General features: G+C 35.9%; 1 protein-coding gene across 1 annotated transcript in view; it reads left to right on the top strand.

Moving 5' to 3' along the window:
- The window catches only part of ACTR3 (actin related protein 3), a 61,496-nt gene that overhangs the window by 24,755 nt on the left and 22,403 nt on the right, over nucleotides 1-14,338 (top strand). The window contains exons 2-4 of the mRNA XM_045826024.1: nucleotides 1,492-1,547; nucleotides 4,621-4,745; nucleotides 12,366-12,476. Of these exons, the coding sequence (XP_045681980.1) occupies nucleotides 1,492-1,547; nucleotides 4,621-4,745; nucleotides 12,366-12,476 (292 nt within the window). The remainder of the gene's footprint in view (nucleotides 1-1,491; nucleotides 1,548-4,620; nucleotides 4,746-12,365; nucleotides 12,477-14,338) is intronic.

The following is a 14,338-nucleotide window of genomic DNA, read 5'->3' as shown; positions in this document are numbered from 1 at the left end:
TTGCAGGGAAATGGGGTGGGTGGAGGTGGGAGAGGGTTTAAGGAGAACAAATAGTAATGGGAAAAATATAATAAAACATAATTTTAAAAAACATAGGCCATGGGGAATTTTTGAAGGAGTTTAGTCAGTAGAGCAATATCACATTTTGAACAGTTTATGCTTTTGTTATTTTTAATGATTCATTCTATTTGGTACTCTCAGGTTCTTAATGTTTGGGGCCTTATACCCCCTAAGAGATTTTCTCTCCTTTTATATAAGAAAAATAGTTCTGTGGATATTATTAGAATACAAAGAATATCAGTAATTTACCTGCCTACTATTTAGCAGTAGGTTTGAATATGGAATGATATAATAGTATGTTACTTTCTCTTTAAAGCCTGGTCATGGTTAGTAGGTTTTTCCCATATAGCCATAAGGTGTCCAGCTGTCTCCTAAGTAAGCCCCCATTGTTCTGCTTGTTACTTATTTTTTGTTATTGTCAGAATATAGGCTGTATCCACTGTGGCAAAACATTTTAAAAATTATATTTATTGTTTAAATAGTGATGCATTCAGATGGTATGAGACTATATACAATTAAAATCCCCTTCTCACCCTGACCACCTACCCCAGATCCCTTCCCTGGGGACAACTACAGTTACTGATTTCTTTGTACTCTTTCAGAAATATTCTATACCTGTACAATCAACTGTTATTTTATATGTCTTTACCTTGTCCCTTTACTTTTTTACAAATACAGAATACTTAAAACATTGTTCTGTACCTTGCTTTGTTCAATTAATACATTTTGGAGATTGTTCCTATCAGTACACAAAGAGCTGCTTCAGTCTGTGTTTAAATCGCTCTATAATATTCCATAGTATAAATTTAGCATATTTAACTAGTTTCTCATTTGATGAGTATTTCAGTTGTTTTTAGTCTTTTGCTGTTATAAGCAGAATTGTAGCAGAAAAGATGCAGTATATATATCTACACACACATATATGTACAATAACATGGTCTTATTATAAGTTAGTTCACTGAAATATGTATGAATATCCCTGTAGGATCAATTTCTAGAAGTGGAATTTCTGGTTAAAAGATACGGATATTGCTCTGGTTGGGTGGCTTAGTTTTTTGGAGCATTGTACCAAAAGGTTGTAAGTTTGATCCTTGGTCAGGGCACATGCCTAGGTTGTAAGCTCAATACCCAGTCAGGGTACATAGGGAGGCAACTGATGTTTCTTTCATATTGATGTTCTCCTTCTCTCTCTTTTCCCCCCTTCCTCTGTAAAATCAATAAGTATATCTTTGGGCGAAGATTTTAAACAAAAAATATGGGTATTCATAATTTTTGAAAGTAGAGGTGTTTAAATGAACTTAAGCTATGGAATTTTATGTATTATTTACCTACCATGGAACCTCGCTTTATAATAAATGGAAATCTAGGGATTGCATTCATAATTGTTAAGATGTAAGTAAATTCCTTACACATTTTTTGTTTGTTTCTCAGGTATACAAAACTAGGATATGCTGGAAATACAGAACCACAGTTTATCATCCCTTCATGTAAGTATTTTCTTTTAAGCCTGAAATAAACTGATTTAAAGATCGTTTTTCTTAATTAAAATAAGAGAGAATCATTTCTGTATCTTTTAATATTTCATCCTTTAAATACAGAGTTTGTGAAGTTTAAGTGTGGCCTCAGTTCTGCACCTGTAATCATTCATTTCAGATCTCTGTGTAGCTTCATTTACCAAATCTCCCAAATATCTTTTTAAAGAAAAGAAATGAATTAATTAATTTTCTGCTTTAAAGACATCACTGTTAACAGGGTGTGCTTGAACTAACTGTTAAGAAGTGATGCCTCCATCACACACCTGTGAAGACTCATTTTGTTTGTGGATTTGATTAATGCCAGCAGGGCCTTGTGCTTCTTAACTTCCCTGACAAGAGCCTGTGTTTCAAAATAAGGATTGCATCTCATCTTGATGTTAACTTCAGGTGTTTCTAGTATTTATAAAATACTACACACAGTGTTGTTTTTCTGTGTTATTTTTGTTTAATTGACCATCAACTTCCAGTAGTTTGTGTTTCAGTAATTTTTAAAAAATACTCTTACACTTGGTTTGTTAGTGCTTTTATTTGTTAGTACAAATTATTGTATTTCGTTCTTGATGGGCATGCTTTTGTGCTTTTGATTTTCAAATGATTTGCCTTTTGCATGCTATATAGTAACACCTCTGATGTACTTATCCTGCTCTTCAATTAAAACTTGAGCCTATTAGATGACAAACATTTTGAACCTTTGCTTGGTGGTGCTAACTCCTAGATAATTTAATTTTGGGAGTGTCACTTGTTTTGCACAGTAGTATTTATGTGACTGTTTGAATATCTTTGTGTATTACTAATTTATGAAAATAAGAAAGAAATGGAAAAATGAACACTCAGAGAGGACTGAAAGCAGCTTAGGTTTCAGAATTAGTGAAGTTGAGAAGTTATTAGGCTTGCCAAAAACTGCAGATCTTTTAGTCTCAGTTGGGCACTCATTGGACATGAACAAGTCAATTGTTTTATAATTTATATAGCAAGAACAAAATGAAATGTGTGAAATATGAGAAAGATACTATCAAAGATAGTATCAAAGATACTCCCCTTTTAGTGTCTACCTAAAAGGGGAGATTGATTGATTGATTGATTGATTTATACTTATTTTACACTTTGGAAACCTATTTGACTTTTGCACTTCTGATATACTTTTGGTATACTTTTCTAGGAATTGTTTTTGTAAGTAATTAGTCTAACATCTAAGTCTAATTCTTTAATACCTAGAATGGATTTTAGGTGACACTAATGAAAAGGCTCTTTCAGAGAGTCTTAGTTTGGTGGTACTGTTGTCTTCGTGTATACTGAAAGACAGGTTTGCTCTTCTTTACTTTTTCCCCACATTTATGTATCAGTTTATTGATTGTTTTTAAAAAGAATTTGATGACAAATATTAGCCCAATTGCTGACTCATAGAAATACTGTTGTGGACTAGTACTTGACTTTAGTTACACAGGATGGCAAAAGTGGGTTAATAGTTGTGAGTGCTTGAAACAGTTTATTCTTATATTATTTATTAATTATTATATTATTTCTTTGTATTACAACTGTAAACCTACTTTTGCCCCCCAATTTGAGTTTACTGTTGTTAGACTATTATATTATGTATATATTAATTTCCTAAGGCTACCATAACAAAATACCAAAAACTGAGTGGCTTAAAACAATAGGAACTTACCAGTTGTGGAGGCTAGAAATCCAAAATCAAATTGTCAACAGGGCCATGATCTTGCTGACATCTCTAGGGGCGAAACTTTTTTCTAGCTTCTGGGATTTGCTGATATTCCTTGACATTTCTTGGCTTGTATATATAATCACTTGAATCCCTTCTCCCTGTGTGTCTTCCTGTTGTCTTTCTTTTGTGTGTGGCTGTTCGTGTCCAAATTTTTCCTTTTTTTAGGGACACCAGGCATTAGATTAGAGCCCACCCTAATAACGTCATTTTAACTTCAAAGACCCTATTTCCAGATCAGTCATTTTCTGAGGTTAGGATTTCAACATGTCCTTTGCAGGACACAATTCAAACCACAAAAATGCTGATTTTGCAGTCTTTTAATTTGTAATCTTTTATAAGGCATTATAACATTAATAGCATTATGTCATTAAAAATTTAATTTAGTGAATAAATTTAGCAATTTACAGTGAATTATCTGGATGTGTGTGTACATTATAAATGAATTGCTAGAGAAGATTTCTAACATTTAGAAGTAGATTTAGAATTTCTTTCCTTCCATATTTTCTACCCACCTTATTAAGGATATAATTGTTCCTAAATGAAAGTGTAAGTTGAATGCCAGATTAACTTTAAATGTATGCAAATAAATATTTTTTATTTATATTATAGATGTTACATGTAGGTATTATATATAGTTGATTATAGTAATAAGGGACTGCTTAACTAGGAGGATGCAGAAATTTATATCTTAATTATGAAATATGTAATGTTTTAAGTCTAGAATCTGTATGCTGAGTTTCTGAAGTTATTTAAGGAGATAATTGTGGGTTTTACCTAAATGATTTGAGATTTTTCTTTCATATATGATTTAAAGCTTAATAGAACTTTACGTTAGTGTTATATTTAAATTACTAATTCCTAATAGTGTGAATAGGATAGGAATATGAAGAAAACTAATTTTTGAAAAAATACCCCTTGAAATTTTCCTGTTGTCATTTGTTAGTGTTTTTCAATTTTCTCTTTCTGATTGTCCATCAAGCATATATTGATTCGATGGGATTATAAAATTAAAATAGATGTTAACATAATTTTAAAAAGTATCATTTACACATTCCCAGAGTAGTGCTTCTTTTTTTGGCTTTTAACATTTGAGCCCTAGGGTCTTTAGGTTGAGATTTCATTGTGTTAAATGAATTTTTTCATTGGTTTCTTATGACCTTTGTGCTTTAGTTTGATAATTTAAATATGCTAGATCATGTTTTGTTTAATAGCACTTTATAATGGAAGAAGTATAAATTATAAATTTATTTCAATTGAAAATAATAAAATTTTTGATATGTATGAAAAACTTTTATTTTAAAGGTATTGCTATTAAGGAGTCAGCAAAAGTGGGTGATCAAGCTCAAAGGAGGGTGATGAAAGGCGTTGATGACCTAGACTTTTTCATTGGTGATGAAGCAATAGAAAAGCCTACATATGCAACAAAGGTATATTTTATGATTTGTAAAAATAAATAATATATATACTTTCAAAAAATTAGCGTGTTTAATGATTGTACCATTTAAAATTTCATTCAATTATAGGCCTAATACTCTTAACTTCTTTACAGTAAAAATTTCTTCTTTCCTTATAGCCCCTCCGAACTTAGCTTTTTTTTCCCCCAAGAGGAAAATTTAAGCATGTTCATGTGAGCAGAACTATTTACTTTTCCATACCCACTAGATCTCAGAACCATCAGTGTGATTGGCTTTCTCTGACTTCAACATTGCCACATTTAGAGATATTTCCCCCTCACTGGTATTCAGAACCATACCATTTCTCTTATTTTTGAAGTTTGTAACATCTGGAAATGCCTCTCTCTTTATCCCTTTTTTTCTTTTACCCTTTCTTACCCTTCTTGCCCCTGCTTCCTTTTTATTGAGGTGTAATTTATATATAGTAAACTAGGTAAGTCTTAATTATACAATGAAAAAAATTTTATGACTCTAATCATAAAAGGTTAGGATACAGAGTAAATCTAGTAACCCAGTTGCCCACGCTTAGTTACCGCTCCTACCTGTTCCAAAAGGTAAATACTATTCTGACATTTATTATTTTTGAACATTGACTTTGTCTGATTTGCAAATTTTCTCCTTTGTACTTCATTTCTTCTCTTACATTCATTGATGAACAACTGCCATGTGGGAAAACCTTAGCTAAGTGCTGAGAATACAGTGGTAAATCAAAAAATGCTTCCCTGATGTTGAGGCTGTTGCAGTGTGGTGGGAAGAAATAATTACAAGTGTTAAGGGTGTTACAAAAAGTAAAGTACAGCATACTCTGGGAATATATATCATGAGTCGCTAACCTGGTTTGTGGACTGAGGAAAGTCTTGGAGGAGTAAGTCTTTTAAGCTGAGGCTTGAATGGTAAAATACAAGTTAGGTGAATTGTGTAGGCAGTTATTCTAGGGAGAGACTCTAATATTAAGGAAGGCTTTAAAATATGAGGGAGCCTAGAAGTGAACAACCAATGTGTCTGAAGCATGGAGAATGAGGTGGAAACATGTGAGGAGGCTGGATAGGTAGGCCAAGATAAGATAGTTCAACATGGTGTTTGGTGATGTTGTCCTGTGGGCAACATTAATGGGTTTAAAAATACTAATTAAAAACACAAATATTGAAGTCTTTCTCCTTTGGCTAGAATTCTGGCTGTGCTACTTTCTAGTTTGTGATACCATTCAGTAACTCAACCTTTCTAGGTTTTTGTGTAATATCTCCATTTTCGCCTATAAAATGGAGATATTAGTATAGTAATGTTGGGAGGCTTAATGAAATAATGCATACAAAGCAATCATTATGGTGTTTAAAAATAATGAAAACTCAGTATGTTGGCTGTTTTTATTATTTGGGGACACAGCATCATTCTGGGAAGACCAGACTATTGTAATAGCTAAGGCAAGGACTTAGTGGACTACAGTGATGGCAGTGGGGATAGAGACAAACAGAAATTGTGTGTATGCACACAAACATGTGACTTTCTTTTTTTTGTTTTTAAGATTTTATTTTTAAAGAGAGGTAAGGGAGGGAGAGAGAGGGAGAGAAACCTTGATGAGCAAGAGATATTTTGATCATTTGCCTCTTGCATGCCCCTAAGTGGGGAACTGGTCTACAACCCAAGCATGTGCCCTGACGAGGAATCGAACCAGTGACCTTTCGGTTTTCAGACCTGCACCCAATCCACTGAACCACACCAGCCAGGACTAAACTTTTAACTTTCATTATGGGGACTTTCAGTCAAGATGGTAGCATAGGTAAACCTGTTACCTGCCTCCTCCACAACCACATCAGAATTATAACTGAACTACAGAACAACACTCATTCAGAGCTATCTGAAATCTGCTTGAGTGAAAGTCCTACAAGTGGGGAAATTAAAAAAGAAGACACATCCAGAGTAGTAGGAGGGACGGAGGTGCAGGATGCCTCATCCCACTTGCATGAGGGATATCAGAGCTACAGAGATCCCCCCTGAAAAATGAGGAATTCAGCCCCATACCAGACCCCCACCCCCTACCACCCTGGGGCTGAGTGCCAGGAAGAGAAGTCCCCATAACTTCTGGCTGTAAAAATTAGTGAGGATTGAGAATGAGAGAGCTAGAGGGCTTTTGGAGGCTGAGGCAATTCTACTTCAAGGGCCTGCACTTGGACGTATTCAGACTCATTCCCTCTGTGCTCCAGTGCTAGGGCAGAAGCTTGAAAGGTACCAGGGTTATAAGGGGAGGAACTGAATTATCTGTCATCAGGGCAAGAATTGGGGTGGGGAGGGCAACCTTTTCCAAGAGAGAAGTGCTGGCAGAGGCCATTGTTCCTTTGAAGAGCCCTTCCACCACAGAGCCTATAGGTAAGCACCATATCTGAGACTTCATTAACCTGTCTTACTCTGTTTGCTCTGTCCTAGTGATTCCCTGAGACCCTGTTCCATCCAAATTCAGGTCCACCCAAGCTGTTTCCAGTGGCTTTTCCATATGAGTGTCCTGTCTGGCTTATGCTTCAGATTTTTAAAAAATCTCTCAAAAAAGTAGCATTTGGGACTTCCAGCCAAGATGGAGGCGTAGGTAGACATACTGTGCCTCCTCACACAACCAAAATAAGGACAGCAAAAATTTAGAAACAGGATAACAACCAGATCTGACAGAAAATGGAACTCTATGGAAGTCGGACAACCAAGGAGTTAAAATATACACATTCATCCAGACTGGTAGGAGGGGCGGATTCAAGCACCCAGGAGGAGAGGGGTCGTGGCATAAAAAGCGGTGGGACCAAACGCGTAAGGCATCCTGAGCCCAAGAGCACAGGCAGCTGGCAGACCCAGCGAGGAGGCGACTGTGAAGCGAGGCACTGCACAAGGCTCCTGGCTGTCTGGGCCACATTCCTGTGCAGATAAACCAGGAGCAATTGGGTAGTGAGAACGGCCTCGCAACTCAGGGTCACAGTGCCAGGAAACAGAACCTCAGGACACTGATTGAAAATACCTGTGGGGGTTAAGGCGCAGGGAGAAACTCTCAGCCTCATAGGAGAGTTCGTTGGAGAGACCCACAGGGTCCTAGAACATACACAAGCCCATCCACCTGGGAATCAGCACCAGAAAGGCTCGGTTAGCTTAGGGGAAGCAACAGAAGGGACTGAAATTCGATGGAGAAAGGAGCAAGCACCATTGTTCTCTTCTGAACCCACCCCCACATACAGCATCAGTTCTGACACTGGGTTGCCCCACCCTGGTGAACACCTAAGGCTCCACCCCTCATATGCAACAGTTGTGACCAGATCCCCCTGCCAAAAAAATGGCTCAAACGGAAGTACAAATCAAAGCCCCAGAGCCAATACTTTTAAGCGACCAAGAGATAGCCAGCCTATCAGATGTACAGTTCAAAGCACTGGTGATCAGGATGCTCACAGAATTGGTTGAATTTGGTTGAAAATTAGATGAAAAAATTAAGGGTATGCTAAGTGAAATAAAGGAAAATAGACAGGGAACCAACAGTGATGGGAAGAAAACCGGGACTCTAATCAATGGAGTGGACCAGAAGGAAGAAACAACTAAGCAGAAAAGAATGGAGAAATAGGAATTCAAAAAACTGAGAAGCTTAGGAACCTCTAGGACATCTTTAAACGTTTCAACATTTGAATTATAGGGGTACCAGAAGGGGAAGAGGAAGAGCAACAAGTGGAAAAGTTGTTTGAACAAATAATAAAGGAGAACTTCCCCAATCTGGCTAAGGAAACAGGCTTCCAGGAAGTCCAGGAACCTCAGAGTCCCAAAGAAGTTGGACCCGAGGAAGCACACACCAAGGCACATCATAATTACATTACCCAAGATTAAAATGAAGGAGAGAATTCTAGAAGCAGCAAGAGACAAGGAGACAGTTACCTACAAAGGAGTTTCCATCAGACTGTCAGATGATTTCTCAAAGGAGACCTTGCAGGCAAGAAGGGGCTGGAAGGAAGTATTCCAAGTCATGAAAGGCAAGGACCTACATCCAAGATTGCTCTATCCAGCAAATCTGTCATTTAGAATGGAAGGGCAGATAAAGTGCTTCTCAGATAAGGTCAAGTTAAAGGAGTTCATCATCACCAAGCCCTTATTTTATGAAATGTTAAAGGGACTTATCTAAGAAAAAGAAGACAAAAAACATGTATAGTAAAACTGACAATATTAACCACACCTAAAACAAAAGCAAACTAAGCAATCAATTAGAACAGGAATAGAATATAGCCACAGAAATGGAGATCACATGGAGGGTTAGCAACAGGGGAGTGGGAGGATGAGAGAGGGGGAAAAGGTACAGAGAATAAGTAGCATAGATGGTAGGTAGAACATAGGGGGAGGGTAAGAATAGTACAGGAAATGTAGAAGCTAAAGAACTTACGACATATGGACATGAACTAAAGTGGAGGAATGTGGGTGGGAGAGGGTGTACAGGGTGGAGGGGAGTGAAGTGGGGGAAGTGGGACAACTGTAATAGCATAATCAATAAAATATATATTTTTAAAAAGTAGCATTTGGCCCCAGTGTGCCTCATACCTTTTGCAAAGTGGCTCCAGGCCCAGCACTAGAAGCTTCTCGCCCTGATTCACAGCTTGGCCTCACCTGGTTACCTCCAACCTCAGCACAAGTAGCAGTCCTCTGCAGATCACTTTGTAGCTCATGTTTGGCAGCCCTGGGCAGAACACATGTGGCAACTGACCTTGGCCTGCATCTCCAAAGACACCCCAGAGCCAGTGCATCCAGTGGACAGTTTCAGACTGTATCAGAGCATCGGTACCCAACCACCTCACAAGTGACACTCTTTAAGGAGTAGACTCTTTGGGCATCAGCCAGGCTAAAGTAAGTCTTGCTCTGTGGTGGACCCCTTCACAGCTGAACCTCCACAATGATTGGTGGTTGCACCCAGTCTTTGCAGCTGATCAGCCTGGGGGTAAATCCCTCCCATTGACATGCCATACGCAATCAAGGCTGACTACAGCAGGAGGGTGTACACAGGCCACACAAGGTGTGGTGCACCAAGTTACCCAGCTTGGGTGATTGTGAAGCTGTTCCATTGGACTCCACGGAACACTGAACTACTTAGGCTACTCTACCAATCCTGAGAGACATAGCAGCTCTACCTAATAAATATAAACAAACACAAGAAGGTGCCAAAACATTGAGACCAAAAAAAACATGCATCAAATGAAAGAACAAAATTCTGGGAAAAGAACTAAGCAAAATGAAGACAATTTACTAGATGCAGAGCTCAAAACACTGGTTATAGGGATGCTCAATGAACTTAGTGAGAACTTCAACAGCATAAAAAAGGACTAGACAGAAATGAAGGGTAACTAATTGAAGTGAAGAATAATTTACAGGGTATCAACAGTAGAGTAGAAGCTGAGAATCAACTCAGTGATTTAGAATATAAGGAGGCAAAAAACCAAGCAAACCCAAAACTCTGATCAAAATAGCAAAAAGAAGAGAGTCCAAAAAAATGAGAATAGTGTTAAGAGGTCTGTGGGACAACATCATGCATACCAACATTCACACCATGGGGATGCCAGAAGGAGAAGAGAGAGAACAAGAAATTGAAAACCTGTGAGAAAAAAAATATTGACAGAAAACTTCCCTAATTTGGTTAAGAAAATAGACATACAAGTGCAGGAAGCACAGAAAGTTCCAAAGAAGATGAACCCAAAGAGGCCCATACCAAGACACATCATAATTAAATTGCCGAAGAATAAAGACAAATAGAATCTTTAAATAAGCAATAGAAAAGCAGTTATTAACAAGGGAGCTCCCATAAGACTGTCAGCTGATTTCTCAACAGAAACTTCACAAGCCAGAAGAGATTGGCAAGAAATAGTCAAAGTGATGAAAAGTAAGGACCTACAATCTAGATTACTTTACGCAGCAAAGCTATTCTTCAGAATAAAAGGACAGATAAAGAGCTTTTCAGATAAAAAAAGAGCTAAAGGGAGTTAATCACCATGAAACCAGTATTGCATGAAATGCAAAAGAATCTTTAAGAGGGGACAAAAAAAGAACTATGAACAATAAAATGGCAATAAATACATATCAAGAATCGAATCTAAAAAAACAAATGAATAAGTACAAACAACAGAAACAGACTCAGAGAACATTTTGATGGTGGCCAGATAGGAGGGATGTTGGGGGTATGAGTGGAAAAGGTGAAGGTATTAAGTACAAATTGGCGATTACTGAATAGTCATGGGAATATTAAAATACAGGAAATAGAGTCAATTTTCTAATAACTGTTTGGTATCCAGTGGCTGTGAGATTTATCAAGATGATCACTTAGTAACTTAATAATGTCTAATCACTGGGATATACTATACACCTGAAACTAATACAATAATGTACATAAGTAATTGAAAAATAAAAATGATTTAAAAATGGTAAAAATTTCATCATAGGAAAATTAATACATGAAAGTACAGAAAGGAATATAGTGAACCTTCAGGTACCCTTCACAGAGTTTTGGAAGTTATTAACCAACCTTGTTTTATCTGATTCTCTCTACCCATCTCCCCCCAGATTATTTCAAAGTAAATCCCCAGATATTATTTTACCTACATATATTATTTAAAGATAAGCACTTTCAAAAATGTAAATGTATTTTAAATATATCACACCTAAATACAGTATGCAATTTCTTAGTATCTGGAATCTAGCCAGTGCTCAAATTTCCCTGAAAGTTAATCTGTTTGAATCAAGATTCAGACAACATCTACTCATTGGATTTGGTTGATGTCACTTCCGTTTGTTTATCTATAGGTTCTTTTCTGTGTGCATATTATTTCTTCTTGCCTTTCTTTATGGAAAAATTTTGCTTATTTTTTTGTTAAATGTCTCATTCTGTATTTTGATAATTGCATCCTTGTGTCATTTAACATGATCCTCTACTTTTCTATATTTTACTTTTGGGGTACTTAAAAAATGATAGTTAAATCTAGAAGTCTCATTAGATGTGTGTACAAACATTGTTTTTGTTTTGGCCAAGAATAAAAAGGTGGATATTTATGGAGTAACAGGGCATGATTAACAAGATATTGGTGGTAATTTGCACATTATAATTAAGGATAATTCCCAGCTCTTGGATAGTTTCCTTGCTCTTCTTTATTTTTTTAGATTGAGATTTACAGAGAAATACTTTTGACTGGGGTGTGGTATAGGGAGGAGAGGATAAGTTTAGTTTTTACCAAGTTGTGTTTTAGGTATCTGAAAGACATCTAATACATTGTTAGACAAATAGTTGGCCTTTGGAGCTCAGAAACATGTGCAGAAAGACTAGTGTAATGACCTTCCATCGAAAGTTACAATTTTTAACATTTTGACTTGTTTTCATCATATTTTTCTAAAATATAATGAACCATCTGAAAATACTTTGTAGGAATAATTTTATTTGTAAGTATTTATATATTCATCTTTTAAGAATGATCTCTAGTTTGATTATCACACCTAAGAAATGCTGTCCTCATCAAATATCTACTAATGATGTAGTATTCCTTTGGTTTTTAATTTTTGGTAGTTTTATTTTGATGTTAATAATATTTATGTTTTATTTTTGTTTTATAGTGGCCAATTCGCCATGGTATAGTTGAAGATTGGGATTTGATGGAAAGGTTTATGGAACAAGTGATCTTTAAATATTTAAGGGCAGAACCTGAAGACCATTATTTTCTCTTGGTAAGTACATATTGTAATTTCAGTGAGGAAACTTGAAGCTAAATGAAAATGTTTTCATCACATCTCTATATTCACTAGGGCATACGTTACTATTTATTAAATTGTCATATGTCTGAAAAACTTTGTTAGAAAGCTCTATCATCTTTAAGACCATTCAGGTCTAGGTTCCATTAGACCAGTAAAATGTTGAAACACCAAAATTTAGGTACTTAATGAGTTCTTTTGATAATTAATATGTGATCTTTTTGATAGGAATAGTAAGATTTAGAAAAAAGTCAGAAATCACTTCCCTTTTTTATTTCTAGTCTGATTATTTTCTTTGTAATTCTTCATAACAAAAATATAATCAGCTTCATTTTTAAACCTTGTTCTTCTTTTTACCAAAGTAGTACATGCTTATAGCTTAGAAAAATCAAATCTTAAGAGATTTAAAACACAAAAAATTAGCTCTCTCCTTTTTTACCTCTCCCAACCCTTGATTTGTATTCCCCAGAGACAAACATTTTACATTTTCAGAGTTATTTTCTGAATAGTATTTTATAAATTTAAACAATGTTTCTTCTATTTTTTGTTTTATAAATATTAGACACTCTTCACTACTTAGTGAAAGTGATGATGTTCTGTTCTTCTTCTTTTATTTCCCCTCCCTTAACATGAAATCTATTTCTTCTCCCTCTCCTCTCTCAGTATAGTTATATCATAGATTTTGGTTAAATCAATGTTTTACATTTTGTTACAGTGATTTGTGTATACAGGCATACTTTGGAAATATCGCAGGTTCGGTTCCAGACCGAACCTGCGATATTTACTCACTGCAGTAAAGTGAGTAATAATCTTTTTGTTGGTTGAAGTCTTATTAAAAAAACCACAACATCTGAAGTGCAGTAAAACTCAGTGCACTAAAACAAGGTATGCATGTATTGTTTATGGCTGGACCATAAACATAAAGTTGAAAGAACTTGACAGTGAATAGCCATATACCCACAACTAGGCTCAACAGTTAATTTTACTATAATTGCTTTATGACATCTATTGGGTTATCCATTCATTATTCCATCTTATTTTTTTAATCATAATGAGTCTCAGATGGAGTCGTTTCACCCCTAGTTTAGCATGAACACCAACTAGAATTCATTATTTGTTTATATTTATTGTTTTATATAGAATATACTTGCTGTAAAATGTACAAATCTTGACCCTGCCATTCTATGGGTTTTGAGTAGACAGGTTTTGGCAAACTTTCTTTAAAGGAACAGAGAACAAATATTTTTGGCTTTGTAGGTCATAGGGTCTCTGTTGCAGCTACTCAGCTCTGCTATTGTAAGCAGGAAGGTAGCCACAGACAATACTGAAATGAATGGGTATGGCTGTATTATAATAAAATCGTATTTATAAAAACAAGTATTGGGCTGGATTTGGCCTACAAGATGCATGATGTAGTTTGCTCATCCCCTGATTTTGACATATGTATACATCTGTGTAACCTAATCTAAACTTTTATGGACATCTAGAACATTATGGCCTAGAAAGTTTTCTCATGTCTTTTTCTGGTTAATCCCTGCCCCCATGCCCTAGAGGCAACTGATGCTCTGATTTTTTTCAGTATAGATTCATGCTTACATTTCAGTATAGATTCATGCTTACACATAAAATGAAATCATACAATATGTGCTCTTTGATAACACTTCAGTCATTATAGTCTTGAGATTCATCCATGTTGTTGAAGGTACCAGTAGTGTGTTGCTTTTTTGTTGCTGGGTTGTATTCTATGATATGAATATGCCTTACTAATGTATTTTCTGTTGATGATCACTTGGGCTGTTTTCAGTTTTTGACTACTGAGATTATTTTGGCTATTGCGA

Source organism: Phyllostomus hastatus, unplaced genomic scaffold (assembly GCF_019186645.2).
Source record: "Phyllostomus hastatus isolate PE091 unplaced genomic scaffold, TTU_PhHast_1.1 phas_scaffold_60, whole genome shotgun sequence".
NCBI lineage: Eukaryota > Metazoa > Chordata > Mammalia > Chiroptera > Phyllostomidae > Phyllostomus > Phyllostomus hastatus.
The sequence above is the reverse complement of the archived record's forward strand: the minus strand, read 5'-3'. Positions and strand labels throughout refer to the sequence as shown.